At 37.2% G+C, this 26929-nt stretch overlaps 1 protein-coding gene across 1 annotated transcript in view; it reads right to left on the bottom strand.

The window, feature by feature from the left end:
• Positions 1-26929, bottom strand: part of LOC135212921 (ATP-dependent RNA helicase Ddx1-like) — a 407348-nt gene that overhangs the window by 5887 nt on the left and 374532 nt on the right. Inside the window, exons 12-13 of the mRNA XM_064246662.1 lie at positions 19649-19785; positions 7387-7488 (exon numbers count right to left, since the gene is read on the bottom strand). Of these exons, the coding sequence (XP_064102732.1) occupies positions 7387-7488; positions 19649-19785 (239 nt within the window). The remainder of the gene's footprint in view (positions 1-7386; positions 7489-19648; positions 19786-26929) is intronic.

A 26929-nucleotide genomic window follows, 5' to 3' on the forward strand; every position in this document is an offset into this window, starting at 1 on the left:
ATAACCTACCTACTGTGAGTTAAAAGACACATTAAAACATCTAAAATAAGATATTGGTTAATTAAAAGTTGAAGTTGAAGACCAAAATACATACTACATTTATAAAATATTTACGAGATGCAGTGCCTTTTTGTGAGGTATGTATGTTTTTTCTATTTCTTTGCACTTTACTCTGTAAAATTACAATTATAGCTGAACTAATATCATAAAAGAACTAAAACCAACAGCAATCTCTAGGTATATTTATGATCAAATAAATGAAAAGATGTCCGTGGGCTAAGGAGAGGCAGTACATCCCTCCATGAAATCTCAAGGCACACTGACCTAGTTCTCTCCCATACTGAGCTATGTACTAACAGTTGCCATAAATCATTCATGGCCCACTGAAATGATATGAACATTTTTCCCGCTAAATTAATTCAATCTGTGCGGTGTGCCATATTAATACGTACTCTAATAGTTAACCTGGTATTCACTCAAAACCTGTTATAGTTCCTCATATGATCATGTCCATCCAGTAAGAGTTATGGAAGTAGAAGACACCATTAAACTGCCTCCAACAGCAACCATACCAGCAGATTTTAAGGAGAAGAATGAAATGTGTTTCAATGAATGATGTTTCACTGAACAATTCAGCTGTTGGATGATAAAAGCTTGTCTTGTGATGTGGGATGTAGTGGATAATAGATGTAGAGCACTCCAAATTCTGAAGAATCACTACACAGGCTCAGGTAAACCTGCATCCTATCACTCGACATAGAAACAAGTTCTTTAAAGAAAACGGCGGTTGAGTCAGTTACTGACTAAAGTTTATAAAAGGCAGCTACATGATTATGAAAAGCAAGTAGAACTTTAAGTGACAAACTACAAGTAGCAATGCTATTAAAGGGGCTAGCCGAGGAGTTCAAAGCATTCACAGTAGTCATAAATCAATATGAATGTGAATTATCATTTCAAGATTTCCAAGTTTGTGTAATTTTGAAGCAGAACATGCCGGGAAATCCAGTTGTTGTGACAGCATAATGGAGAATAAATTTGGTACTTCCTCTAGAGGTAGGCAGCCAGTTGGTATGAAGCGTTTCACATGGCAAACCCAAACACACAGCTACAGAGTGCAAAGCTAAGAAAGAAAAGTGACTATGGTGGTGTTTTTGCAAGAAAACAGGCCATAGTGACAAAATCCGCAGAAAAAAAGAATGGTTCACTTGAGAGTAATATGTTACTGAAGAACAGTACCGATGTGTTTACGTCAGCCAGTGCTGATGCAGCAGATGATGGGCATATGTTCATGTTCAAAATCAACACAGCCTTTAGAGCTTCCCAACCACCAGGCCCTGCTGGTTGATTGTGGTGCTACAACCCATATCACTGACAGTTCATTTTTTGTCAAAAGGAAAATTTCTGTTCTGAAGAGCATTCCATACTTACTGATGGCATTAGGGAATTTGGCATTGCAAAGAAAAATGAGTGATGCAGTTATAATATGCATGGCAACACTTAGGAATACACTGTGCATGCACAACATATTTTCTGTGCAATATGCAATGGAAAATGGAGCTTCAGCAACTTCGGCCCAAACCATGCAACCATTCATATCTACAAACCTCATATGAACACTAAATTATGCTGTGAGTTCATTTGAAAGTGATTCTGTAAATAAAGTCTCACTGTAATTTGTCTGATGTTTTGAAACTTGAAAACAGTGCACAATGTATGGTAATAGGCTCCAAAGAAAGGTCTCAACATGAAACTTTTATCATGACTCAACAACCTCTTGCTAAAAGCAACGTAACTAGATGCTGAAATGCAAAAGCTCTAGAACTTGTTCATATGGATTTAGCTGGTTCAATTCACCCTGTGAGTTTAAGAGGTTCCAGTTTTGCCATTACTTTCACTGATGATTATTCCGCCATAATATGTATTGGTTTACTTTCTCAAGTACAAGATACAGTAAGAGCTTTTTAAAGGTTTTTAGCAGATTCTGCTTCATTTGAAGGAATGATAACTGTACCAAGTTCACTTGTAAGGGATTTCAAGATGTTCTCATAAACAGCATCAAAACATGAGTGTATAGCTCCCTAATCACCACAACAGAATGGTGTAGCTAAGAGAAAATGGTACATCTTATCGGAAACAGTACGTTGCCTCTTAACCCTTTAACGCCGATTGGACGTATTAAACATAGACGAAAATTGTCTGTCGGGTGCCAAACCGACGTACGAAACGTCGACGAAAAAGTTTTTTTTAAATTCGCGGAAAAATAGTTGTAGGCCTACTAGGCGAAAACTTTTGAATCACACGCCTTGGGGGATGCTGGGAGTTCACGGATCAAGCTGTTTTGCTTACAATCATTACCCAGGCGCGCAAGCGCGAATTTCTTTCTTCTCGCACTAAAAAGCATCAGCGACACATCTCAGAAATTATTTCGTCACTTAGACATATTTTGTCACCATTTTATATTAGCCGTTAAATAGAGTTTTATACTATATGACAATGTGCGCAATTTCATGTAGAATACAACAAAAAACTCATGGTTGTAGCTTTTATCAGTTTTGAAATATTTTCATATAAATAACGATAAGTGGCCAAATTTCAACCTTCGGTAAAATCTGACTCGACCGAAATGGTCGAAAACCGCAATTGTAGGCTAAAACTCTTACATTCTAGTAATACTCAATCATTTACCTTCATTTTGCAACAAATTGGAAGTCTCTAGCACAATATTTCGATTTATGGTGAATTTTAGAAAAAAAACTTTTTCCTACATCCGCGTGGTAACTGCCGAAAAAATCAGAAATTTTTTCGTCCGATTGTCGTAATGTTTGCATAGTTTTATATTAGCTGTTAGATAAAGTTTTATATATGAAAATGTGTGCAATTTCATGTAGAATACAACAAAAAACAACCCATGGTTGTAGCTTTTATCAGCTTTGAAATATTTTCATATAAATAATGATAAATAAAAAAATTCGACCTTCAGTTAACTTTAGCTCAACCGAAATGGTCGAAAACTGCAATTGTAAGCTACAACACTTACAGTCTAGTAATATTCAATCAATTACCTTCATTTTGCAACAAACAGGAAGTCTCTATCACAATATTCTGATTTATGGTGAACTTTTGAAAACAGCTTTTTTTTACGTCCGTGCATTACGGATTCATGCATCATATTGTGATAATATTTTCTCTGTGTTGCTTTGATCGTTTTATAATTTTATATACCAAAATCATCGCAATTTAGTGTACAACGAAAAAATAATTAACTCATTAGCTTTAACCGTTTTGCTCACAGCGCAATTTGTATACAATTATATATATATATGACATTTTTTTCGCGCTGTCATATATTCCAATATTTATATATGATAATGATATTTTTTTTCATTTCTGATGGTTGCATACTAAACTTCAGGCAATAACTAAAAAAGGAGCCAAAAATGAACTCTTAACCCTCTTACACCGAAGCCCTAAAAATCAAAACCTCTCCTGTGTGCCGGGGCCGGTTTGGAGTGAGCGCGAAAGCGGAAAAAATAATTTTTTCAAAAAATCACAGCGCGCTTAGTTTTGAAGATTAAGAGTTCATTTTTGGCTCATTTTTTTGTCATTGCCTGAAGTTTAGTATGCAACCATCAGAAATGAAAAATAATATCATTATCATATGTAAATAATGCGATATATGGTAGCGAAAAAAAAAATGAATACATAATTGTATTCAAATCACGCTGTGCAAAAAACGGTCAAAGCTAACGAGTTACTTTTTTTTCGTTGTATTGTACACTAAATTGCAATCATTTTGATATATAATACATTGTAAAACAATAAAAGCAACACCGGAAAAATATTATCACAAAAATGATGTAAAAATTCACCGTAAATCTAAATATTGTTCTAGAGACTTCCAATTTGTTTCAAAATGAAGACAAATGATTGAATATTACTATACTGTAAGAGTTTTAGATTAGAATTGCAGATTTCGACCATTTCGGACGAGTTAAAGTTGACCGAATGTCGAAATTTTTATATTTTTTTATATGCACATATTTCGGAGATGGGGAAAGCTACAACCTTCAATTATTTTTTATTGTATTCTTCATGAATTTGTGCACATTTTGATATATGAAACTCTATAAAACAATTAATATGAAAAGGAGCAAATATTAAGATAATGCGATGTACGCATTTCGGAGACTTGCGGCCGCGAATCGGCATGCAGAGGGAAGTTGAATATATTTTTCAAAAATTCATCATAAATCACAATATTGTTCTAGAGACTTCAAATTTGTTTCAAAATGAAGATAAATGACTGAATATTACTACGCCGTAAGAGTTTTAGCTTACAATTGCGTTTTCAACTATTTCGGTAGAGTCAAATTTGACCGAACGTGGTTTTTTTTCTATTTATCGTGTGATTTATATGCAAATATTTCAAAAAAAGAGAAAAGCTACAACCTTCAATCATTTTTAGTTGTATTCTACATGAAATTGTGCACATTTTCATATATAAAACTTTATGTAACAGCTAATTTTAAATGGTGCAAACATTTCGATAATCGCACAAAAAAAATTCTGATTTTTTCGGAAGAGTACCGCGCGGACGTAAGGAAAATGTTTTGTTTTTTATTCATAAATTCACCATAAATCGAAATATTGTGCTAGAGACTTCCAAGTCGTTGCAAAATGAAGGTAAATGATTGAATATTACTAGAATATAAGAGTTTTAGCTTACAATTGCGTTTTTCGACCATTTCGGTAGAGTCAAAGTTGACCGAAAGTTGAAATTTTTGCACTTAACGTTATTTACATGAAAATATTTCAAAACTGATAAAAGCTACAACCATGGGTTGTTTTTAGTTGTATTGTGCATGAAATTGCGCACATTTCCATATATAAAACTTTATGTAACGGCAAATTTAAAATGGTGCAAACATTGGGACAATCGCACGAAAAAATTTATCGGAAGAGTTACCGCGCGAACATAAGGAAAAAGTTTTTTCATAAATTCAATATAAATCGAAATATTGTGCTAGAGACTTTCAATTTGTTGCAAAATGAAGGTAAATGATTGAATGTTACTAAAGTATAAGAGTTTTAGCTTAGAATTGCGTTTTTCAACCATTTTGGTAGAGTCAAAGTTGACCGAAGGTTGAAATTTTGGCACTTATCGTTATTTATATGAAAATATTCCAAAACTTATAAAAGCTACAATCATGAGTATTTTTTGTTGTATTCTACATGAAATTGCGCACATTTTCATATACGTATAATACTTCATGTAACGGCTAATTTAAAATGGTGCAAAAATTATGTCAAAGTGACTAAATATTTTCCGAGACGTGTCACTGATACTTTTTAGTGCGATAAGAAAGAAATTTGTGCTTGCGCGCCTGCGTAACGATTGTAAACAAAACAACACCTTGACCCGTGAACTCCCAGCATCAACCAAGGCGCGTGATTCAAAAGTTTTCGGCTGGTAGGCCTATAAGTATTTTTCCGTGAATTTTAAAAAAACTTTTCTATGTCGACGTAAAATACGTCGGTTCGGCACCCGACAGACAATTTATCTTGACGTAAAATACGTCCAATAGGAGTTTAAGGGTTAATATCAACCCCTTCGGTACCGTGACGTTTCTACGACGTCATGGAGGGTACAATGACGCTCCCCGTGACATATATACGTCGTCATAACTCCACAGTGCAATAGGGAAGCTCATAGTGTTGGGTTATGTCTCCTATTGGTTTCTGAAGGCATTGGTAGGCTGTACTAACACACACTAAGCTGCTCCTACTTTTTTTTCAGCCAATCGTGGACATTCTTGGCTATGACATCACAGCCTCCTCATAAGGATGCACAGTCATTGTTGTGTTTATGCAAGTGTTTTCACGATTTTTTTCGTTTTCTCTGGTGATTTTCTTTGTTTTATTTGCATTTTTAATGTAAAACCATGAGTGAGAACAATGATATCTCTTCTGAGGAATATGTTCTTTCTGAGGAAGATTATGAGTGTGGTGATGAGCTCTCAACCGATGAAATAAGTAAAATAAGTGATAATGACGTGGAAGAACGAGAGGTAAAAGGTGGGTTTACATATGTTACCAACATATTAGAGGATCATCGTCCAACAATGTTGTCAGACTTTTGTGACATTTTTTCAGGGGTAAATCAAATGCTTGGGGATGCACTTTTCCTTACGTCTGGGGATGCATATACAATTGTTTTTTATGATAACATGATGAAGACTCTTTGTTCCATGGGGTAATGAAAGAGCTACATCATTTTTTCAAGAAAATCCCCAGAAAAAAGGGAAAGTTCATGGGTTGATATGGCGAGAAGTAAAAGTAAATGTTATATACAGGCAGTCCCCGGGTTACGACGGGGGTTCCGTTCTTGAGACGCGTCATAAGCCGAAAATCGTCGTAAGCCGGAACATAGTAAAAAGATCCTAAGAGAACCTTACTTTTAATGCTTTGGGTGCATTGAAAACTATGTAAACTGCATTCTCATTGCATTTTTCATCAAAAAACCTTCAACTGTTGATTATTTTGCATTTTTGATGTCATATTTCATCTGCCAGATGAGCGTTGTAGGCGTCATAACCCTGGAAATAATGTCTGATGAATATAATTGAGAAGCGCCTTAACCTCGGAACGTCGTAACCTGAACCCGTCGTAACCCGGGGACTGCCTGCATAGTATAGTATGAGTGTATACATATACATACACGTGTGTATATATGATTTCACATTCATTTCCATTAATATATAAGGCAGAATAGATGATACTATAACCTTTTTTTCAGGGTTAAGCAGACGCTAGGGTGAGTTGGGAAAATGTGGGATGCAGCATCTAGCCGATTATGCATCATGCAGTACCGAAGGGGTTAAATATCAAGGAAGGAAATAGAATTTGAAAAATGGTTATTTTCAGGATAAATTGCCCTGGCGTCACAAAACCGAAGGTCAGAGGCAAAAATCATGTGCGGTTTGTAGATGTCCCAAATCACCTTATCAAGTGGTATGAATGTCAAAGTCCTGTCCTTAAAAAAGGGCATTAGGTGGCCGTCCCCCTTAAAAGTATTCCACAAAAAATGTGTGCAGGCAGTCCCTTTTTATCGGCGATCTGGTCTTATAGGGTTTGCCTAGCGCCAAAATGGGCTGATTTCTGGTTATTGGCGACAATACATACCTAATAGAGGTGCCATTAACTGGTTATTGGCACCATTAAGTGTTGAAAATCACAGATTTTTTATTATCAGCAATTTTCACTTATCATCAAGCCGTCGGAACGAAACCCGTCGATAACTGGGACTGCCTGTATGCTGTGATTCACAAAACAGTTTAATGTATGCCTCACTTTATAAAAGATAGAAGAGTTAATGGTCTGACTAACCTGTGGCTCATTATACCATGTGCAACAACCCCGTTCAGTTGTAAGCTGTGTATTGTAACAGCCACGTCCACGAGAGGGACACCACTCACCATGATACCACACCTGGAAAATAATCAATAATATAAATAAATGAATAAATATGTGTATATATACAGTCCAACCTCTTAAACCTAACACTCCATGGTCCACCAACTCCCAAGACCTGGAACTTTTGAATCAGCCAGGTCTTTATTCTTGAGCAGCTACAAGGGTGGCGCCAAACATGTCAGTTTTTTTTTTTTTTTTTTTTTTCAATTTGGAACTAAAGCTTGCTCTATAAATACAAAAGCCCAATTTACTTCCAATGAAACATTCTGTGAAACTAAAAATTACAAAGAATACAAAAAAAACTGTAGTTTGTGTATATACATGTAGATTATGCTATCATTTAAATTTTGTCCCAAAATATTATTGCATCATATACATCATGTACAGTGTGAGATGTATTTTCATTAGATTACATTAGGCCAGGGTTTCTATGCCAGTCTCAATTTCAGTAGATACCATTGGTATCTACTAATTAATAAATATGCCTAGAAGCAAAAGTTCATTAGGTTAAATGCAAATCTTTCAAACATTACATTAAACTTACCAACCTTGTGACTCCTCTGAGAATTCAACCACCACTTACTACCGCATGCAAGACACTGGCATACACAACAGCAAGTAATAACAACCAATTGAATCGAGAAACAGCTGTTTGATGCTGTATTTATGTACGTGTGTATGTATGTACGTGTGTATGTATGTAATGTATGTTATGTTATGTATGTCTGTATTTGTATTGTATGTATGTATGATGTAATGGTGTATATACTAATATTATGTTATTTATAATTATTATATATATAATATAATATATATATTATAATAATATAACTACATATCATATATATAATTATTATATATATATATATATATATATATAATCATAATATTATATATATCTATAACACAATACATATATATATATATAATACAATACATCATAGATATATATTACACATACACACACATATATATATATATATATATATATATACATACATACATACATATATATAGTATATGTATATATATGTATATGTATATGTATATGTATATGTATATATATATATATATATATATATATATATATATATATATATATATATATTATATATATATATATATATATATATATTTATTACAAGTATTCAATTTGGATCTTTTTACTTTTCTTTTCTTCTGCCAAACATAAAATCTTCAGAGAATAATTTTGAACAAATGACGTAAAATTCAATTTGTGGACAGGAAAACCGAAAAGTAGCGTAAACAATCTTTCATATTAAAACCCAGTCAAGAATTTCCCTTGTGTTGTGAACAGCTTGAAGGCCCCTTGAATATTTTGACTTAGCAGATTTCTTCTTTTGTATTCCCACACCAAACAAAGACAGAAAACCTGTTAACCCTTAATGGACAGACATGCTCACACGAGTAGTTGTATTTCCAATATGTTACTTGTATAATCAAATACAAAGAGAGGTAATGTTTAAAGGAGAAGCGATGTAGCCACTACTTTCACCTTGTGAGCCTTCACTTTTAGTGCATTAAATTTTGTTTCTTTAAATTGGGAATGAGCCTCTACAATAATATTTCACAAGAACAACACCAGTGCGTTCTTAGACATACGGCAAGAAGAATTCCTCACAGAACACCATAAGTGATTGGATGAGGCCCTAATTCTTTCTGTTATTTGTAGATAGAATCTTAGCGCTCTGATTAGACACAGTGACCTCTCTTCTTCTTCCGGTCCCACTATGTCCGTCAGGTTTTTAGTAATGAAAGAACGAGACCACGGCTTGACGGAGTCTTGTTTTTCATTAAGAACCCCAAGGTTAATGCGTATACAGCATTACCTTTAGCAAAGCCTACTCTCTTGTCCATGGAGTCTAGTTCACTTACCCTTTCTGCTGTAGATAAGGCTACCAGGATTAGGGTCTTTCTTGTCAAATGTCTTAGGGATGAATTGTACAAGGACTCAAAAAAAGGTTCCGACAGCCATTTAAGCACTACATCTAGGTTCCAACATAAGATCCCTGAACCTTTAAGTTTCTCTGTAACAAAGGATCTGATGAGAGCCGAAAGATCTTTATTGGTTGATACATCTAATCCCGAGTTTAAAAACTGATCCCAACATTGCTTTATATCCTCTGATGGTCGCGTCGACAGATTCCTAACTGACTTCAAATATAACAGGAAATCTGCTATTTCCATTACAGATGTCTTAGAAGATAAAATGTCGTTTCTTACACCAGGATCTAAAAACTGCCCACTTTGCCTAGTAGACATCACTTGAAAATTTTCTTCAGCACTGTGCAATAGCATTTGCAGCTTGGCTTAAAAAATCTTTCGCTCGTAAAAGACATCAGACAGACTCTAAGTGGTCAGGGACAGAGTGGACAGCCCTTGATGGAACCTCCTAAAGTGGGGCTCTCTGAGTAGACCAGTTGTCTGTGGAAGCAATTTTGGCCCATCTACCAAGAGATCGAGTAGATCTAGAAACCATTCTTGTGCTGGCCAGAATGGAGCAATGAGGGTCATTGAGATGTTGTGGCGAGACCTGAATTTGTTGATGACTTCTCTCACCATCTTGAACGGAGGGAACGCATATAAGTCTTTGTTCGACTAGTCCAAAAGCATTGCATCCCGTCGCCCATGCTTACAGGTCTGGGCTGGTGAACATTAAAGAGAGAGACGATGGTTTTTTTTTGCTGTGGCAAACAGATAACAGATCTACAATTGGCTTGCCCTAGTTTCCACAAATCGAGGCACACCCACGGGTTCATCATCCACTCCGTGGGAAGGACCTGCTTCTTGCGGCTTAGTTCGTCCATGATTACATTGCATTTCCCCTGAATGAATCTTGTTACAATTCTGGTTTGGTTCTGTTTTGCCCATAACAGGGTTCTTGCTGTTTCGCAAAGAGAAAATGAGTGGGTTCCTCCCTGTTTCCTGATGTACAAGAGCGCTGTTGTACTGTCCGAATGGATTGCCACTACCTTGTTGCTGACTTTGTCCGCAAATTCTAACAACCCCACTGGAGAACAGTTAATTCCTTCTGATGGATATGCCACTGTCTCTGTTGAATATTCCAAGTCCCTGAGACTTCCTTGTTCCCTAGTATCCCTCAAACCTCGATCTGATGCATCTGAAAAGAAAGCTAGGTTGGAGCTCATTGGTAGAAGAGACTTCCCTTCTATAAGTCTGTCTTTTAATTTTCCCCATTGGAGGTCCTCCTTTATCTCCTTTGTGATTTGGAACACAAGAGTGTCTGGAAACTTCTCCCTGTTCCAGTTTGCCCTGAGGAAGAACTGTAGATTCCTCATGCGCAGTCTCCCCAGTGATACGAACTGCTCTATTGATTGTTCGTTTGTATGGTGCTTTTACGCTGCATGGAACCAGTGGTTATTCAGCAACGGGATCAACGGTTTTATGTGACTTCCGAACCACGTCGAGAGTGAACTTCTATCACCAGAAATACAAATCTCTCACTCCTCAATGGAATGGCCGAGAATCAAACCCGCGACCACCGAGGTGGGACACTAATACCATACCAACCACGCCGCTGAGGATAGCGTGCACAATAGACTCATCCATTCCTTCGCTGAGCATTCCCAAAGGGCTATAAATCACTCCACTTACTGCAAGCATGACTCCACTCTTTGTGGGGATGGAAAAGCCCAAAAATTCACCGAGTCTATCCTTATCCCCAAATAGACTAGTTCCTGACACGAGAGTAACAGCGACTTTCTCTGGTTATTAGCAGTCCTAATTCCTGAGCTAATCACAATGTTTTCTGCAGGTCCTCCGTGCACTTTCTCTATCTTTGTGACTGAAGAAGCCAATCGTCTAAGTATAGGGATACTCTTATTCTGATTAAATGTAACCATTTCACAATAAGGACTAAGACTCGATTGAACATTTGTGGGGCGGTCGAAAGACCAAAACACAGAGCTCTGAATTGACAAACTTTGTTCTTGAAGACAAACTGACGCATTGATGACAGGACCGTCTGATTTGTCTCCATCTTGAACTTTGTCTTCTTTACAAACGGATTCAATGTGCTTACGTCCAATACGGGCCTCCAGCCTCCCAAAGCCTAGGGACCTACAAACAGACAATTGTAAAATCCTGAGATTAGTGGGTCTACTACTAGCTCTACTGCCTTATTCTGCAAGAGGGACTAAACCTCTCTTGAAAGGGCGACGAATCTCTGAATCTTCTGAGTAGGCTCTCAAAACTATCAGAGAGTTTGATAAGGGTGGAGCGCTCTTGAAAGGAATATCGTATCCTCTTGAGACCTCTATGATCCAAGATTCAGCTCCTCTTGCTTCCCAGTTTCTCTAAAACTTTAAGTCTTGCTCCTACAGATATACAAAGAACTAACACATCAATTCCTAGCGGAGAACTTGGTTGTGGACTTCATTGATTTTGGGGTGAAGTGTACTCTACCCCTTGATCTAAGGAAAGATCTAACAAATCTCCTGCCCCAAAAGAGCTGAGTAAGCATGACAGGCAAAGGTTGTGAACTGGGGAAAAGAATCTCAAGGACATTCTGTAGATTGAACAAACAGGTCTTGTGTTCACTCTTTTTCAGAATACGTAAGGTAAAAAGAGAGGCTATTTCCAAGGATCCGTCCCTGACGCCTTTGTCTAAACAGGATATAACACCAGAAATGTCCGCAAACAAATCCTCATCCATTGTTGCACAATCCGAAAGAGCCGAGTAAGCATGGCAGGCAAAGGTTGTGAACTGGGGAAAAGAATCTCAAGGACATTCTGTAGATTGAACAAGCAGGTCTTGTGTTGACTACTTCTGCAAAGATGAAGAAACTTGGATTACCATGTCCTCTGGGAAAAGGTGCTTGTTGTCCAGAAGAGAATGAAGCAAGACGGACTTTTGCGTGCGAGAGACTCCTCTGGAGGTGAATGAGCATCAACGTTCGCTCTTTTTCAGAATACGTAAGATAAAAAGAGAGGCTAGTTCCAAGGATCCGTCCCTGATGCCTTTCTCTAAACAGGATATAACACTAGAAATGTCCACAAACAATTCCTCATCCATTGTTGCACAATCCTTGAGTTTACAGCTCAAAACTCCTATGGTCCAGTCAAGGAACCTTATCACCTCAAAAACCCTAAGATATTCTTGACGAGGTGATCTAACTCTGAAGCCAAAAACATTATCCTGGCTGAATTAAAAGCGGATCTTCTAGCAGAGTCAAGAAGTCCGGAAAACTCTCCCTGGGCAGAGGCAGATACACCCAAAGAGAGCGCTTCTCTGGTCTTATAACATAAATGGCTTCTGGTGGAAAGACGAGGAGGAGGAAAATTGAAGTTAACCCTCTTACGCCGACGCCCTAAAAATCAAAACCTCTCCTGTATGCCGGCGCCGGTTTGGAGTGAGCGCGGAACCGGAAAAAATAATTTTTTCAAAAAATCACAGCACGCTTAGTTTTGAAGATTACGAGTTCATTTTTGGCTCATTTTTTTTCATTGCCTGAAGTTTAGTATGCAATCATCAGAAATGAAAAATATCATCATTATCATATGTAAATAATGCGATATATGGTAACGAAAAAAAAAAATTCATAGATAATTGTATTCAAATCACGCTGTGCAAAAAACGGTCAAAGCTAACGAGTTACTTTTTTTTTCGTTGTATTGTACATTAAATTGCAATCCTTTTGATATATAATACATAGTAAAACAATAAAAGCAACACCGGAAAAATATTATCACAAAATGATGTACGAATTCGTACCACACGGACGTAAAAAAATGTTATTTTCAAAAATTCACCGTAATTCTAAATAATGTTCTAGAGACTTCCAATTTGTTTCAAAATTTAGATAAATGATTGAATATTACAATACTGTAAGAGTTTTAGATTAGAATTGCAGATTTCGACCATTTCGGACGAGTTAAATTTGACCGAATGTCGAAATTTTAATATATATATTTTTTTATATGCACATATTTCGAAGATGGAAAAAGCTACAACCTTCAATTATTTTTTATTGTATTCTTCATGAATTGCGCACATTTTGATATATGAAACTCTATAAAAAGGCTAATATGAAAAGGAGCAAATATTAGGATAATGGGATTTACGTATTTCGGAGACTTGCGGCCGCGAATCGGCCGCGGAGTGAAGGTAAATATATTTTTCAAAAATTCACCATAAATCACAATATTGTTTTAGAGACTTCAAATTTGTTTCAAAATGAAGAAAAATGACGGAATATTACTAGGCCGTAAGAGTTTTAGCTTACAATTGCGTTTTTCAACTATTTCGGTAGAGTCAAATTTGACCGAACGTGGTTTTTTTTCTATTTATCGTGATTTATATGCAAATATTTCGAAAAAAGAGAAAAGCTACAACCTTCAATCATTTTTAGTTGTATTCTACATGAAATTGCGCACCTTTTCATATATAAAACTTTATGTAACAGCTAATTTTAAATGGTGCAAACATTTCGACAATCGCACAAAAAAATGATTTTTTCGGAAGAGTTACCGCGCGAACGTAATGTTTTTTTTTTTCTTTTTTTTTTCATAAATTCACCATAAATCGAAATATTGTGCTAGAGACTTCCAAGTCGTTGCAAAATGAAGGTAAATGATTGAATATTACTAGAATATAAGAGTTTTAGCTTACAATTGCGTTTTTCGACCATTTCGGTAGAGTCAAAGTTGACCGAAAGTTGAAATTTTTGCACTTAACGTTATTTATATGAAAATATTTCAAAACTAATAAAAGCTACAACCATGGGTTGTTTTTTGTTGTATTGTGCATGAAATTGCGCACATTTCCATATATAAAACTTTATGTAACGGCAAATTTAAAAGGGTGCAAAACATGAGGACAATCGCACGAAAAAATTTATCGGAAGAGTTATCGCACGAACGTAAGGAAAAAGTTTTTTCATAAATTCACCATAAATCGAAATATTGTGCTAGAGACGTCCAATTTGATGCAAAATGAAGGCAAATGATTGAATATTACTATAATATAAGAATTTTAGCTTACAATTGCGTTTCTTGACCATTTCTGCAGAGTCAAAGTTGACCGAAGGTTGAAATTTTTGCACTTATCGTTATTTATATGAAAATATTTCAAAATTGATAAAAGCTACAATCATGAGTATTTTTTGTTGTATTTTACATGAAATTGCGCACATTTTCATATATAATACTTCATATAAAGGATAATTTAAAATGGTGCAAAAATTATGTCAAAGTGACGAAATAATTTCCGAGATGTCTCACTGATACTTTTTGGTGCGATAAGAAAGAAATTCGCGCTTGCGCGCCTGCGTAGCGATTGTAAACAAAACAACGCCTTGATCCGTGAACTCCCAGCATCCCCCTAGGCGCGTGATACAAAAGTTTTTGGCTGGTAGGCCTATAAGTATTTTTCCGCGAATTTTTAAAAAAACTTTTTTGAGCCGACGTATGATACGTCCAATCGGCATACGGGAGACATTTTGACTCGACGTTTAATACGTCCAATCGGCGTAAGAGGGTTAACTTTGCCTTGCTCTCTCTTCTCCTCAAGCCAAAGGTTCTCAACCCAAGGTTAATCTCTTTTAATGCCTTCCGTGCCAAAAAAAAAAAAAAAATAAAAAAATACCACTTAAGCAACTTGGACAAACCCTTGATTGTCTCTCATGTAAGAAGACTCTGGTGAAGCTGGTGTCACTGGTGAGAAAGAATCTGAAAAAATTCGCTACAAAGTAGTAAAGTAGCAATTTGTAGGCTGTCGGAGAAGACTCCTTATCCTATTCTTCTTCTGACAAGCTCATTTGAGGTTGAACTGGAGGTATCAAAGACTGCATAAAACCCAAGATACTGTTCAACTCACTTTGTATGGCTGCAATCGTAGGATCACAGACAGCCATAACTTGAGACACTGTCGGTAAAAAAGAAGACATAATTGTTATTGATGGTTGTTGAAAAAATTCATACTGATCCAGTTGCGCCCCTTGGCGCTCTGACACTTGTGGAAGCTCGGGTGCTAATGGACGTTCAGGCACTAATGGAAGCTCAAGCACCAATGGATGGTCGGGCACTAATGGACAGTTGGGAGCCAATGGATGGTCTGGAGCCAATGGATGCTCAGGCACTAACAGATGCTCAGGAGCCAACGAATGTTCAGGTGCCAATGGGCGCCCGGCCGCTGGTGGGTTCTTGTCTGCCAACAACTTCTCTTGAACTATCATAGGCTACAGCACTACGGGGATCCTCTGCGCTGGTGGGAGCTCATACATCGAACGAGGCTCTGGCACCACAGAACTCTTGTGACCTCCAGGTGAAACTGGAGGAAACGCTACCTGTTCTTCTGTGGAAGGACAAACAGGTGCAGATAAGATTGCGGGTATCTTGTGCTTCTCAATACTCGTGGAAAGCACAGGAGAGGAAAGCAGAGGAGTACATGGATCCGGCGCCGACGGACGCTCTGAAGCTTTCCTGCCTGCAACCTCAGATAGTCTTCCAGAGGACGACTTTCTTAACGAATATCGAGACTTAGAGGACGAAATCCTTTCACTAGTGTTCCTCTATACCTTTCAGATCTTGAGAGAATATCTCTGGAGAGTCCCAAAAATTACAAGAAGGCTGCTGATCCTCTTGAAGGGGACTGGAGAAGGTGACACCTTATGAGCCCTCCTTTTCAATGGTCGGGACTCGTCAACAAAGTGCGTCTGGCGCCTGGGAGAAGACTTCCTGGAGCTGGATGTACAAGAGGAAAGACGCACCTCCTTAGATTCACCTTTCCCATGGTAATCTGTCGCGACCTGGGAACTACCAACAGGACTGCCTGAGAGGGCGACTGCTCATGGTCAGACCCCACTGACCTCCCTTGGGCTACCAGTATGCCTCCTCCCAGGTGCTGGGGAGTTTGACAGGGAATTTTGCCTGGGAGATTCAGTGGGACAAACAGCCATCTCCTCCACAACTAAAACTGGCACTCACTTCACCACTTACCTTGTCCATCAGGGTTTGAATAGACGCTTCTAATTTTTTCATTGCTTGAAGCATGATAAAAAATTTTTTATCTACTCGTGCATCGAGGTTGGCAACAGCACCGGCTACAGGTATAAGAGCGCCAAGATTAGGATGGGGTTGAACAGATGAGGGGGAAGGTTCAGAAGGAGACAAGAATAAGATTTCAGTTGGTAATTCCCGACTAACTAAACCTTTAGCTTTAGCCCTAGAAGCTGCTTTTCTCTTATCTCTCTCTAACTGGTTAGTATAAACTAGTTACAGCTTTCCAAGTTTTTCGGTCCCATTGAACACATTCCCCACAAGTCAAATCCGGTGTGTAAATATGACCCCTATAACAGGTACAAATGGTGTGGGGATCATTACGAGCTTTAGCAATTCTTGTATTGCAGCCTTTGCTGCAATACCTAATTCCCGTTGCGCTAGTATACAACATCTGCAGACTAACCCAATAAGAAGACAGAGACTAATTCAGGAGCAAAATTTAACTATTTAAATGAATTCCTAAAATATCTAAATGTTGCAGAGATGGCTACCAAGATTTTAGAGTACTTTGCCAAAAACTCCAGACAATGCGTGATGGCAAAGCAATTGCAAAAATTCCACAGCTGCTGTACTGTGTTAACAGCACCAGCTGACAAAAACAACTAGTTTGTGTGGAGTTGTTTCTTTCTCCTCTGATAGTGGGCGGGGGGATATCATCTGACCAAAACAAACTTAGCGCTACCTCGAATTAAAAAAATTCTAGCTGCCAACAGAATTAGAAACTATAGCTATGTAACTACTTGGTAAGTTGCATACATAAAATACAGTAATTTATGGATATTTCTCAGTGAAAAACACTGTGAATAAGCAAATTTTCCACAAATAATGTGTATATACTGTCGACAGAAAAATCCTCGAATAGACAAATCTGCAAATAGGAGAGTCTGCGAACAGTCAAGTCGACGAATAGTGGGGATTAACTGTACTACCATGCTATTTTACTTATAAATGTCTAACAAAAATGTTCCAAAACAACCTTGAACTACAACCCTTCCTCCTTAACTAAATCTGCAACGTTCTCTTTTTATCAGTGTTCTTGTCATCTATTTTACATTTTCAAGCAGAATACACCTTATATAGTTACCTCTACCACTGATGCCTTTAGACAATGATACAATTATTCTGTCTGCTCATTCATTTAGAACCTCTCCCTCATCCAGACGAATATTACAAACCCTGGTTAGCCACTCATTCACACCATCACAACAATATTGTGGCATCTTGCAGAAATGTAATCCCACCAAATCCTGGTGTCTTTCCGTTTTACAGTCTGCCACCACTTGCCTTCCTTTCTCCCTCAACAGTCATTTCCACACGTATTCTCACTTAAAAAAAAACCTGTAATAAGCACCACATTGCCCTGAGGTACAATATACAGGCAGTCCCCGGTCATCAGAAGGGGTTCCATTCTTGGCGGGGTGCTGATAAGTGAAATTTAGGGCGTCGAGTTTCAGTTAATGGCACTGATAACCAACTAGTTGATGGAGCCTCTGTTATGTATGTTATGGCGCCATAACTCTATTAACCGAGTCCACCTATAACAGAGGACTGCCTGTACAGTAAACACCCCATATTCGCGGACTCACAATTCGCCGATTTTTCTACGGGCTGTATATTCTAATTATTCATGGAAAATTCACATATTCGCAGTAATTTTAACTGAGAAATATTCACAAATTACTGTATTTTCATATTTTTGTGACTAATACACTTTTTGTGATAAAGGGTTGGAGAGTGGCAGGAGTCTTTAGAGAAGGGTGGCTTGAAGGTGAATGTGAATAAAACAGAGGTTTTGGTGAGCAGTAGAGAAGATAAAGGCAGAATAGTAATACAAGAAAGAAGAGGCGAGATTATTAAACAGGCAGAAAAGTTTAAAACTTAGGATCTATTTTAAGCTAAGAGGGAGGATGAGGCTAAAGTTGACAGTAGGATAAAAATGGCATGGGGAAGTGGAGAGATGTAGCTGGAGTAGTTATGTGATAAGAAAATGCTTATCATGCTAAAAGTCAAGATCTACAGCACAGTGATAAGACCAGTGTTAACGAATGGATCTGAAACATGGGGTCTACAAAGAAAAGAGGAAGTAAAGCTTGAGAGAACAGAGATGAGAATGCTGAGGTGGATTATGGGAATATCGCTACTGAAGATATTGGAAAATGATGAAATAAGAAGAGCAGGCTTAGTAAAGATTTCAGAGGTGATAAGAGAGCCCCAACTGAGATGATATGGGCATGTGTTAAGGATGGATGATGAGGAGGGAGGAAGAGGGCTTGGGAAGAACCTGTTAGAGGAAGAAGATGGAGAGGGAGACAGACAATTAGATGGCGAGATGAAGTGAGAGAAGAGGTTTGGTGGAGGATGCCTTTGATAGAAGGCATTGGAGGAGAAGGCGCATCAGGTAACCAACCCCTTAATGTAGGGATAACGGTGGAAAAAAGCAGCAGCACTTTTTGTGATACAACTATTTAAATAGTCAGGTACAAGCATTTTCAGAGTTTTTTTTTAACTATCAAAATAGGCAGTTCTAAGCATTCTTAGAGTGGTTTCAAGTGTTCGTGGATTTTACCTATTTGCGGCAAGGGTGTGTGTGTATGTGTGTGTGTGTGTGTCTGTGTGTGTGATACCCATCCCCTACAAACATGGGGGGTTTACTGTACATCAAATTGGAGGCAATCCTAAAGCTCTGTCAATCGTGCACCACTTACTACCACATTGGTAACAGTCCTCAGTAAACAGGCTGCCCTGATGAATTATTACCCAGAGGTTCAGACATCCCATGACAATATGGTTTGTACACTTCCCAGTCAAGGCTAGTTAGTAACTAGGTTACTTGTAAACTCATGGCTTTCATGGTTATGGATACATCTACACACAATGTCATGGATAAAAAAACTCAAAATTATGTCAATTTCATGTTTTCCTGTTTAACTTTTAAAAAATACAGACCCCTCATTCTATGTCTTGATGCACTAGAAGTCGTTGATGTTTTACTATTTTTACTTGGCATCAGAGAGATTACACTTTCTTTGTCACTTTTACTCATTATAAAATTAATTCTGTACTTAAAAATTCTACTTCATCCTATAATATATGATCAATTTTAATACTCGAGATACATGTAGCATAAACTTACCTTCTCTGGCACAGCAGAAACAAGGGAGATGGCCAAACCCATTCTCTCAGCCCTACCAACTCTACCAATGCGATGAACATAATTGCTCTTCTCATCTGGTAAAGTTACATTTATGATAAAAGGAAGCCCACCAACATCTGTAAATAAAAAAGGCATCATTACTAGAAGTACAATTCTTGTTAATCATTTATCCATTTTATCAATACTATTCTTGCTAATTATTTATTCTAACAACACAGACAGTCCCCAGTTTACGATGAAGGTTCAGTGCCGACGTTGCACCATAAGCCGAAAATTGTTGTAACCTGAAATATTATTAAAAATCGTAAAAGCTTACTTTTAATCTTTTGGGTGACTTGAAAATTACGTAAACTACATTTTTATTGAGATTTTAATTAAAAACCTCAAAATTTTTACCATTCTGCCCGTTTGGAGCCACATTTCTTCTGTAGGGTTGGCATCATAAACCCAGAACATAGAACAAAACTTGTAACCTGGGAAACAATTTTTGATGAATACATTTGAAGAGCATCGTAACCTCTGAACATCGTAAACCGAGCCTGTACTACTATTCACAGGTACTACTGTTATCACTAAATAAATAATTAACCAGACATTTTTAATTCTGAATTTTACACACTAGTACCAGAGGGTTTTAGCCTTGAAACTTAATTATCCAATAAAGTTTCATCTTTAGAATTTGTTCCTGTGACTAAGATTAACAAAGAATAATGAAAAGTAAAAAAATTTCCTTTTGATATTTGTTTCCATTACACTGCATTCATTGTTGGCTAAAACTAGGATAGTACGTATCATGAACCACATTTCACTGATAAAGCTAAGATGCCCTCTCTCTACACACAGGAATTGAGTTGCATGGGGTACTCATCCAATGTATCCAAGGGTTAGACACCTGAAACCATCCAGAAAACTTGAGGTGCTTTTGAGCAATAAGAAGTCAAAGTATAATAGATGCTAATGATACAAGAGTTTACAGACAATATTGTTCATGCTAATGATACAAAGGGTTTACAGACAATTTTGTTCACTTTTGTGGAATCACTGGTCTCAAAGAAAAAATATAAAACTAGAGTAACTTCTCAATTTTTTTTATGTACTTGTAAAAGTTGTACCACTAATGTAGAATGCCAAATAAATTAGTACTTATAATGTTTTGTATTTCTTGACTTAAGATAAAATAACCAAGATATGTAAATCTACAGACTAGTACTATATACAGATATATGCAAATGAATAGCAATATTCCTCATCACCATTTAGGTGTATATAAAATACATGTCACCATAAGTAAAATAACTAACAAGTCAATTTCTGGGCTCAGCTCGTGTCGCTGCGCGAAATATCCTTTAATCTATTATTTCTAGGGTAAATGTACTAACACATACCAGAGAATAAATAAATAAAGAAAAAGGTCAGTACAACTGACTCGCTCACCCTCCAAGGTCGGTATGAACACTATGGCGAGTGAGACCACTACCACGAGCCAAATGCCAATAGAATTCTCCCACTACAAAATCCCCCCAAGAGGAGAGCCGACCCACAGAGTGGGCAGCAACTACTACTACTCCATCCCATGCTCCCGACTGCTGCGCCTCTGGTGGTCATCCTTTTCAGTTAGCGCACACGATACACACGTGCCCTTTTTTACTCTGTGTTTTTTGTGCCCTTTTCTTTGGATTTCTTTATCATGGAGCGTGCAGCCATCGCAGCAGCTAAGTTAAGTACTCAGTGTTTATTGCTATTTGGTTTTTTCCGGCCCTGAGCCCGTATTTGCCGTTTTTTAGGTATAAATACGAACTCTAGGTCGGAAGCATGGCAGCATGGTTCTGCCTCGTGGTGGGTTCGTTCTTGGTCGCCCATACCCAGAACATCCCCTTACTTAAGTACGCTCTATTTTAATCATCCGCTTTGTTTAGGGTACGGTCTACACGGTTTTGTCATGCATGCATGTCTTTTACCTTATGTAGGCTCCTTCCATCCAGACCCTAGCCACGGCTCTTAGTATCGGCCTCGGCTAGCTTTGAGTGGTAGACTTTCCTTCGGGTTAGTCGTACACTCCTGGATTTTTTCTCCTACTATTTTGTTTTCTTTCTTTCATAATTATTCATTTGAATTATTTTATATGATATTTGTTCAGGTTAGTTAGGCGTCTGGCTTTGCTTAGCCTAGGTTGTGGCCCATAGGGCCTATATGCTACCGCTCTTCAGTTCGGTTGCTTCCCGATAGCATCTCTCTGATCAGCTGGTTATGTTTCTAGGCTTTGTTGTCCATTGTTTTGTACTTACCGCCCCGTGGTCACTACGTGATCACGGGGCAGCCAGACGCCTGTCCAGTCACCTTCCCCCCCTCCCGCTCTTCCATAGAGTCGGGGGGGTGGGTCGGTCTGCCCATGCTCGCTCCGCATACCCGAGCCTGCCTCCCTCTCTCCCCCCAGGCAGAGGGAGTAGAGGGACGGGACAGACCCAGACTGGACTCGACCTCTCCCGTAAGTAGCCATCTTGCTTGGTGAGTCGTACCTGCGTGAAGTCAGATTAATCAACAGATATCACAAGTTTAACATACGACTAGAATTTGAGAAATATCTAGAAGTGTTCGTGAACTATCGGTGATAAGATTAGTGTGAAAATAGTAGGATAAAGCGTCTTCTAAGTTAGTTTATCAAGTGTAATACTATAAATCAGAACAAGATGGCAGTAAGTTCCAACTGCGGGAAGAGGTGGCGTAATTTGGCGTGTCTAGCAGATTCGCAATACGATGAGGTAGCAGGAAGGGAACTGGCATTTCTCATCTATGAAATCAGCAACAGTCCTAACCAAAAAGATACAAAAGCATTCATAGATATATTAGAAGGATATAATCCTTCAAACTGGAACAAATCTAATGAAAACATCTTGAAAATAATTGAAGAAGTTCCAAATAAAATCCAAGTGGTCAAGAGACTCATAAAGAAAATATACATAAACCAACATATTCCGACAAAGAAATGAATAAGGTGAATCTTGTGAATATCCTAATTGATGCATTAGGAAAAAGAATGCCAAAAGCATGCAAACTGTGTAAGGTTTGGTATAGCATAGTCAATCCACAAAACCTAATCAGAAAATGTGCTGCATGCAACATTCCGACCCATCCACAGTGTGCTGAGGTAATACAAGATTTGAGAAAAGATACAAGAATTTTTTGTTCAACATGTCTATCATGGATAGACAATGTTATTAAATCAAGATTGAATGTACAAATAGTTGAGGATGAAAGAAGAAGAGGAAGAAGGAAGAAGAAGAAGAAAAAGACGAAGAGGAAAACGGAAAGAGAAGTAAACAAAAATGAAATGACAGAAAAAAATAAGGAAAACAAAGAACAAGATAAAAGTATGGATGCAGAGATACTCATTGATAATACATATGAGGCAATAAAGCAGCATACCTACGAAGAAATAAATTACGATATGACAACAGAAAAGCAAATCCCGAAGAGGCTCTACCCAGATCTATACAATGACGGGAAAGAGGAAAAAAATAGACAAGAAAGACAAAATCTGCAACCTTTTGAAAAGAGGGAATTGCAGATTTGGAGAAAGATGTTACTACAAACATCCTAAGATATGTCAAAACTATGAAATATATGGTAAATGTGCATACTTAGATGGATATGGGGATGATTGCAGAGATCTGCATCCAAAAATATGTAAAAACCTAAAAGAAGGAAAAGGATGTAAGTTCGACAAAAAATGCAAATATATGCACCCTGTAGCCATGAATCATAATCAAATAAATAACCAACCAAGTAATAAAATCCAAATAAGAAAGAAACAAATAAAGAGAGAAATCAAGAATATCAGGTAAAAGAGAAAAGCAAACCACCAATGAGATATGCAGAGGTGTCAGCAAAAAATTTGAAAGCATCAGCTCCGAAATTCTACTCAAGAGATAATAACTGTATTTATTATGCAAGAGGATATTGCAGAAACGGAGAAAATTGCAGATTCAGACACAAAATGAATAATTATGATGAAGGAAGATCAAATATTATGGAAAAGTTGGATTTTTTAATGTCAGAATTTCTGGAAATGAAAAAAAGAACAACATACCAGAACAGGAAAGAGACATGGGAAAATCCTTATTACTACCAGTATTAAATGAAGGAGAAAACACGCAAACCATCATAGTGATGAATGCGCAGGGTTTAGTTACGAGTAACTCAAAAAGAAAATAGAGTACTTAGAAGAACTAACCCAAAATGAAAAGAAATAATAGATAAATGATATAAGTGAAACCTGGTATTCCCCCAAGAGACTGGAATGATGATCAAATAAAAGGGTTCCAAACTTATAGATCAGATAGAAAAAATAGGAATCAAGGGGGAACCGCAATATATGGGAAAGACAAAAAACAAGGAAAAATATATGAGAAATATAGTAACTCAGAATGTGAACTAATAGCGGTAGAATTTGAATCTGAAAAATTGATGAACATAGTAATATATAGACCTCCTAATACTAAAGAGTTTGACTTAATAATTGAAAAATTGGATGATATATGTAGAAATCACAAGGACTGGACTATTCTCCTATCTGGTGACTTCAACTTTCCTTTCGTAGAATGGAAAGAACGAATAGGAGATTGTGGTTGTACTTATACATATAAAAAAGAGAGTAATAGTAGTGCAGAAGATAAGAGGCAATTTGAAAAGCTATTAGATATGCTACTAGAATACAACATTCAACAAATAAATCACCTGCCAACAAGAAAGGAAAATACTTTAGACCTAGTATTTGTGAACGAGATGATTATGTTAAAGAAATAATAGTTTATAATGCGAATATTTCAGACCATAATGTCATAGAATTAACAGTTCATTCCAAAGCAAGTGAAAATAGAGATAAGCAAGAAATGAAAAAGTGGGAAGGATATGGAAAATACAACTTCTACAGTAAAATATAAAATGGTCAGAAATTAATGAAGAATTAAACAAAGATTGGGATAACATTTTCGTAAGTGATGACATAAGGGTAAATACGGAGATATTATATAAAATATTGGAGAAAATAGTGGAAAAATATATACCGAAGAAGAAAGTAAACATCATTCATGCATACCAAGAGACAGAAGGATCTTGTTCCAGAAAATCAGAAAGTGGAAAAAAGGTCTTGCAAAAGAAAAAAATGCATGGAAAGTTATAGAACTAAAAAGTAAGATAGAAAATGCAGAACAAAAGATTATACAATCAAAAGAAAATGAAAAACGGGACTTGGAAGAAAAAACCCTATTAAATATCAAGCAAAACCCCAAGCTATTATACTCATATGCGAAGAAGATGAATAAAAGAAGAATAGAAATAGGCCCTCTGAGAATTGAAGGGAGATTAACGAATGAAAAAAAGGAAATTTGCAACATACTGGCAGAACGATATAAGAGAGAATTCACCCCTAGAATAGATAATGAAGATAATGATATAGAAGTAAGGGATGAAAATAGTGAATATTTAGCTGACATAGATATTAATGAAGCTGATATTGTGCAGGCTATGTAATGAAATTAAAAATGGAGCTGCTGCAGGGCCTGATGGAATTCCTGCTATTTTGTTAAAGAAAGTAGTTCATTCTATCGCAAAGCCACTTGCAATATTATTAAGACAAAGTGTAGATACAGGCAAGATTTATGATGAGCACAAATTAGAGGCATATATTACCCCTACTTTCAAAAGTGGATCAAGACTAGAGGCAAGTAATTATAGGCCTGTGAGTCTAACATCACATATTATGAAAGTGTATGAAAGGGTAATGAAGAAAAATATTATGAAACATTTAATAAAAAATAATTTGTTTAATAAAGGACAACATGGTTTCGTACCCGGAAAAAGTACACAAACCCAACTGTTAGTCCACCGTGAGAACATATTCAAAAATATGAAAAGCGGAAATGAAACAGATGTGGTTTATTTAGACTTTGCAAAAGCTTTTGATAAAGTAGACCATAATATATTAGCGAAGAAAATTAGAAAACACAATATCGTGGATAAAGTAGGAAGATGGTTAAAAGAATTTTTACACACAGAAAACAGATAGTTATTGCAAACGACGAGAAATCGGATGAAGTCAAGGTAATATCCGGTGTGCCGCAAGGTACGGTGTTAGCTGCAATACTGTTTGTTATTATGATTGAAGACATAGACAATAATGTGAAGGATTCGGTAGTGAGTAGTTTCGCAGATGACACAAGAATAAGTAGAGAAATTACTTGTGATGAAGATAGGAACGCTCTACAAAGAGACCTTAACAAAGTATATGATTGGGCAGAGTAAATAGGATGGTATTTAACTCTGATAAATTTGAATCAATAAATTATGGAGACAGAGAAAGAAAGCTATATGCATATAAGGGACCTAATAATGAGACCATCACAAATAAGGAAGCAGTTAAAGACCTTGGTGTGATGATGAATAGGAACATGTTATGCAATGATCAAATAGCAACTCTGTTGGCAAATTGTAAAGCAAAAATGGGAATGTTGTTACGGCACTTCAAAACAAGAAAAGCTGAACACATGATTATGCTTTATAAAACATATGTTCGTAGTCCACTTGAATATTGCAATATGATATGGTACCCACACTATCAAAAGGATATTGCACAAATAGAGAGTGTACAAAGGTCCTTTACAGCTAGAATAGAAGAAGTTAAGGACCTAGACTACTGGGAAAGACTACAATTCTTAAAATTATATAGTCTAGAAAGGAGAAGAGAACGCTACATGATAATTCAGGCATGGAAACAGATAGAAGGAATAGCAGAAAATATCATGGAACTAAAAATATCAGAAAGAGCAAGCAGAGGTAGATTAATAGTGCCCAAAACTATACCAGGAAAAATAAGGAAAGCACACAGGACATTAATCCACTACGCACCAGCATCGATAATGCAGCGTCTATTCAATGCGTTGCCAGCTCATCTGAGGAATATATCAGGAGTGAGCGTAGATGTGTTTAAGAATAAGCTCGACAAATATCTAAACTGCATCCCAGACCATCCAAGATTGGAAGATGCAAAATATACCGGAAGATGTACTAGCAACTCTCTGGTAGACATTAGAGGTGCCTCACACTGAGGGACCTGGGGCAACCCGAACAAGATGTAAGGTCTGTAAGGCTTCTCGGTCCGGCCGGATGGTAAGGTGGGGGGGGGACTGGCCTTTCCCCCCTCCGTTGCTACTCCGTCGCTCTGTTGCTAGCCCGAGTCTGTATGTCCTCTCGCTCTTTCCCACC

The sequence above is a fragment of the Macrobrachium nipponense genome, chromosome 42, assembly GCF_015104395.2.
Source record: "Macrobrachium nipponense isolate FS-2020 chromosome 42, ASM1510439v2, whole genome shotgun sequence".
In the NCBI taxonomy this organism is placed as follows: domain Eukaryota; kingdom Metazoa; phylum Arthropoda; class Malacostraca; order Decapoda; family Palaemonidae; genus Macrobrachium; species Macrobrachium nipponense.